The 4,950-nt window shown below is 29.6% G+C and overlaps 1 protein-coding gene across 1 annotated transcript; it reads left to right on the top strand.

The window, feature by feature from the left end:
* Nucleotides 1–365: 365 nt before the first annotated feature.
* On the top strand, nt 366–2,661 carry ais (aramis). The gene has a single exon (XM_014430375.2). The coding sequence runs from the start codon at nt 468–470 to the stop codon at nt 2,238–2,240; it is 1,773 nt and encodes a 590-aa protein (XP_014285861.1). The 5' UTR covers nt 366–467; the 3' UTR covers nt 2,241–2,661.
* Nucleotides 2,662–4,950: the final 2,289 nt, after the last annotated feature.

The following is a 4,950-nucleotide window of genomic DNA, read 5'->3' as shown; positions in this document are numbered from 1 at the left end:
ACTTGAATGCAGTTTCCTAATATCAATGATGAGTTTTCATTTCATATTAATATTATTATTTTTTATTAAATAAGAAATAATGTTATATCACTAATGAATTTAATTCATAGACCAATGTAAGTCATAAATACTTACTAAAAATATAAATCCTGAAATATTATAATAACTCTTAACATTAAAGTTAATTGCAATACTTAAAGAAAAAGAACTGCTTCAGTTTTAGATATTTGTAATGAAAAATATGCTGTTGTGTAAATAGTCAATATTGAATTCCAAAATTCTTAATTATTTTGTCTTCATAGATAACAGATAGCGCTGTCATCAGGGTTCCAAAAGCACATGGTAGTGGTAGGTTTGAGTGGAAGTTGGTTATATATACAATCAGGTTATGATGTTCTTTCCATGTGTTCATTGTAAAGTGTGTGTTATTTGAAATCTTGGAATCAGTGATTGGAACTGCTATCAATATGGATACATTTAATATATTTTGCAAGTTATCTAAGGGAGCAAAATTTTCAAAGGCTACTACTGTTGATAAGAATGCTTCAAATGAATCAAACAAGGCTAAGATTAAAGAAGAATCAAAAACTAAGATAAAATTAGAGGAAGATTGTGTTATTGATTCAGATTCTGAAGAAACTACAAAGAAGGACGATTATAATTTCAATTTAGAAGATGAAATTTCAAGGTTTCGAAACAATCACAATATAGCAGTAAAAGGTACTGGTATTCCTCCACCTATAAGAAGCTTTCATGAATTAGACACTTTTGAGGTTAGTCAACAGATCATTGCTAATGTTATGGCTTGTGGATACAGCGATCCAACCCCGATTCAGATGCAAGCAATTCCAGTTATGCTTAATAGCAGACAGATATTAGCCTGCGCCCCTACAGGTTCTGGTAAAACTGCAGCATTTTTAATTCCAGTCCTTAGTAGTTTGAAGAAACCTAGTCGGAAAGGTTTCAGAGCATTAATTCTATGTCCTACAAGGGAGTTAGCCAGACAGACATTTAGGGAATGTGTCCGTCTAACTGAGAAGACAGGTATGAAACCGCACATAATTACTAAAGTCAAGCAAGATAAATTTGGGCCTAACTTTTCTATGAAATTTGATATACTCATCAGCACCCCAAATAGGTTGATTTATCTTTTAAAGCAAGAAAATCAAATTTTATCATTGAATAATGTTGAATGGTTAGTTGTTGACGAGTCAGACAAATTGTTTGAAACAGGAAAGCGTGGTTTTCGTGACCAGTTAGCTGAAATATATAAAAGTTGTAATAATAAAGATATCAAGAGGGCGATGTTTAGCGCTACTTATACTCCACAAGTTGCAGGTTGGTGTAAAAAGAATTTAAAAAATGTTGTTTCAGTTACTGTAGGACATAGGAATACCACAGTCCAAGACGTTGAACAGGAACTAATTTATGTTGGTGATGAAAATGGTAAACTTCTTGCCTTCCGTGATCTTATACAAGCAGGTATAAATCCTCCTGTGCTTGTTTTCGTGGAGTCAAAAGATAGGGCCAAACAGTTATTTAATGAACTAATACTTGATCAAATCAATGTTGATGTGATTCACTCAGACAGGTCACAACTCCAGAGAGATAATGTTGTTTGTGCTTTTCGAGAAGGTAAAATATGGGTTCTCATTTGTACTGAGCTCATGGGTCGTGGTATCGACTTTAAAGGTGTTAAGTTGGTTATTAACTATGATTTCCCACCATCAGCGATTTCTTACATTCATCGTATCGGCCGTACTGGAAGGGCTGGCCGGCCTGGCAAGGCAATAACATACTTTACTAAAGATGATAAACTTGCTCTGAGAAGTATTGCTTCTGTTATGAAAGAATCTGGATGCGATGTTCCAAGTTACATGTTGAAATTGAAGAAGTTAAAGAAATCTGAAAAATCCAAACTGAAGAAGGATATTGTTAAAAGGGCTCCAATAACTACTTCTGTACGTTTTAAAAAACGAAAAAGAAAAAATTCTGATGCATCTACTCCTAATGAAACAGTAAGTAATCGAAGCTTTAAAAAGCAGAAAGGAAAAAATTTAAATCAGTCTTTACCCAATGGAACAGTAAATAAAAATAAGTTTAAAAAACAAAAAAGAAACAATTTAGATCAAAACAATTCTAATGAAATAGTAAATAAAAGTTTTAAAAAGCATAAAAGAAAAAATACAGATCAATCCTCTCCTGATGAAACTGTAAGTAAACAAAAGAAAAATGAATAATATTTTTTTTTAGTGTCACCTCAACATTTTAAATATTGGTTTAAGATGAATAAAATTATTTTATTTACTTTAAATGACAATAATGTTTTTGTTATATATTAGTCTTTATTTGGCAAGAGTTAAGTGCATTTATGTGAACAAATTGAAAATGTTTTGGACTTATAGAAGTGAATAACAAATAACAAAAGATGTTTTGTTTGAGATAGTTCTACATAGAAGCCCAGCAAGATGTATTCTTTAACATATGTTCCAGGAAAATTATCTTCCATCTCCTGGATGTGCGATACATTTATGTTATTACAAATTTTTACTTATCTGTATTTGTATGTGTAACAATCTTTTGTATGTAACCAGATATGTGAATCTACATTGGATTAATATCTACAATGTATATATTGTAAATAAATTGTTATTTATCTAATTAAGTGTATTTTTAATTTATTATAAATCAATGGAAGGAGTGAATGTTATAAAACTCTCTTTTTTAGTGCACATAAAAAGATCAAATAATAAAGTGTTAACTATTACATTTTAAGATATTATGATATACTTATTAAAGGCCGTCAAAAGTGAACTTATTAAAGATGAAGTCAAAGGTGACTTTAAACTGCATTAAATGAATATTTAAAAATCGTCATGTTTATATATAGATAGGAATGAGATGAATTTATTTTTTATTCAGGTTAAATTTTATTTGTGGATTTATCTATTTTTATTACAAATGTGTCATTTTTAATTTGAAAAAGCCAACGTTTCGACCTGAATTTCACGCCTTAATCAGCGCTGAAAAACAGATCAAGATAACAACCGTAATGCTAAGAATAAGAAAAAAATAACAAACAAACTTGATAATATACATAACAATAAATTAAATAGATAGTAGTTGATTCTAATAGAAGATAAAATATAACATTGCAGTAGTAAGAATTATATAAAATAAATGATAAAAATGATTAACTTTCTATTTACCATTTGTTCATTCTTACCTCTACAATATTATATTTTACCTTATATTAGTATTGATTAGTAACTACTATCTGCTTAATTTATGGTTATGTATATTATCAAGTTTGTTTTTCAGCCCTGATGAAGACCTAAAATTCAGTTATAAGTTTTATTTATTTGTGTATGTTTACTGATCACGGCCCCAACCATCTATCAATCTAGAGTCAGCTATAAACACCTCATCATCAAAGAAATTAATATATTATCCATGCATATGAAACGCAAACATTATATATAATAAAAAATGCTGGTTAATTGGATAACTAAAATAAGATTTATATTTTTGGTATCAATTTTCTTATTCATCCACTTATGACATGGATATGAAGAAAGACCTTTAGGTGTACACAATGGTATGGTCATATTTTTCACCCTTAGATTAAATGAAGATATTAAAATTATAATACTTTTTGGTGGAACATAAGATATCTAGTACGTTGTATAATCTCTGTCCACCTCCTCTTTGACCTGGTTAATCAGAGATGTAGGTATTTTAAATCAAATATTAACAGAGGTTTAGAATTAAATTGTTTTGTGATGTTTAAAATATATATCTGCATTTGAAAACAGGAAAAAAAAAATACCAATTAACAATGACAGGATAGTTATTATTTAAAAATGTTTTCAATTTCTTCTGGTTATCAGCATTTACAGAATTTTTAATGAAAAATCTCCATTTTTCATCTTCAAGAACTTCTATCTGCTTTTTCTTTTCTATTGTATTATTTTTTCTCTCTCTAGCTTGCTAGTGCATTGCCAGAAAGGTTATTTTTTTTCCTTTAAGGAATTCTATTTGCTTAATACTTCAACTCGAGTGCTGTTCATTGTTTTTCCCACTAGGGTGATCTGTTTTTTTTTAATTTATTTATTTAGCACCAGATCAGCCTTACATGGTTCATATAACAGTTACATTTTTTTTTTTAAACAATTGATTATGTGGGGGGGGGGTATGGTCTCATACAAATAAAGACACCCCTAACTATATACAATGTTAGTTATAAATAAAAAAAAAGTAGATTATTATAATAGAAGATGAAAGTAAGGTTAATAACAAAAACAATGACATTTATGGATTTAACAAAATAAATAATTGACTTCTATTGGAAGAAAAAAAGATGAAGAGGAAAAAAAAAAAGAAATTAATATAAAATAATATTTTAGAGTGACAACAACAGAACTGATAACTATAGAATATATAACAGGATGTCCGGCAGCAACCTGGGCTTCAGTCTTCGGCTTGTGGTTGGTATTCCCAAGTTGTTGGTCATTGGTCCTTTAACTGTCGGTAATTGGGGATGAAACTTCATGAATCTTTTTTTTTATGTAATCCTCTATTGTCTCTTTTTGTATTTGGCTATTTCTTACAAACCAAGGAGCATTCACTGCAATTCTTACGACTTTATTTTTAAAAGATTGTAATTTTTTCCTTTATGTAAAGGATGCCACTCCCCAGACTTCACAGCCATACATCAGCAGTGGCCCGAGAATTGTTTTAAAAATAAGAATAGATGTTTCTGATTTTAATTTGAATCTTCTATTTAGGATAGGATATAGCATTGTGTAGGTTTGAGTTAGTTTGATGTTGATATGGTGGTTCCAGGTTGAGGTGAATTCCCAGGTTTCTTACTGTTTCACTGGCAGGATTCCAGTTTACATTTTTACTTTGATAATCAGTTATTCATATATGTTTCTCCTTAAAATAAAA

Source organism: Halyomorpha halys, unplaced genomic scaffold (assembly GCF_000696795.3).
Source record: "Halyomorpha halys isolate HHAL.00 unplaced genomic scaffold, Hhal_1.1 Scaffold884.1, whole genome shotgun sequence".
NCBI lineage: Eukaryota > Metazoa > Arthropoda > Insecta > Hemiptera > Pentatomidae > Halyomorpha > Halyomorpha halys.
The sequence above is the reverse complement of the archived record's forward strand: the minus strand, read 5'-3'. Positions and strand labels throughout refer to the sequence as shown.

Coding starts and splice junctions, on each gene's coding strand:
- ais (XM_014430375.2), top strand. CDS start 468: ATGGATACATTTAATATATTTTGCAAGTTATCTAAGGGAGCAAAATTT.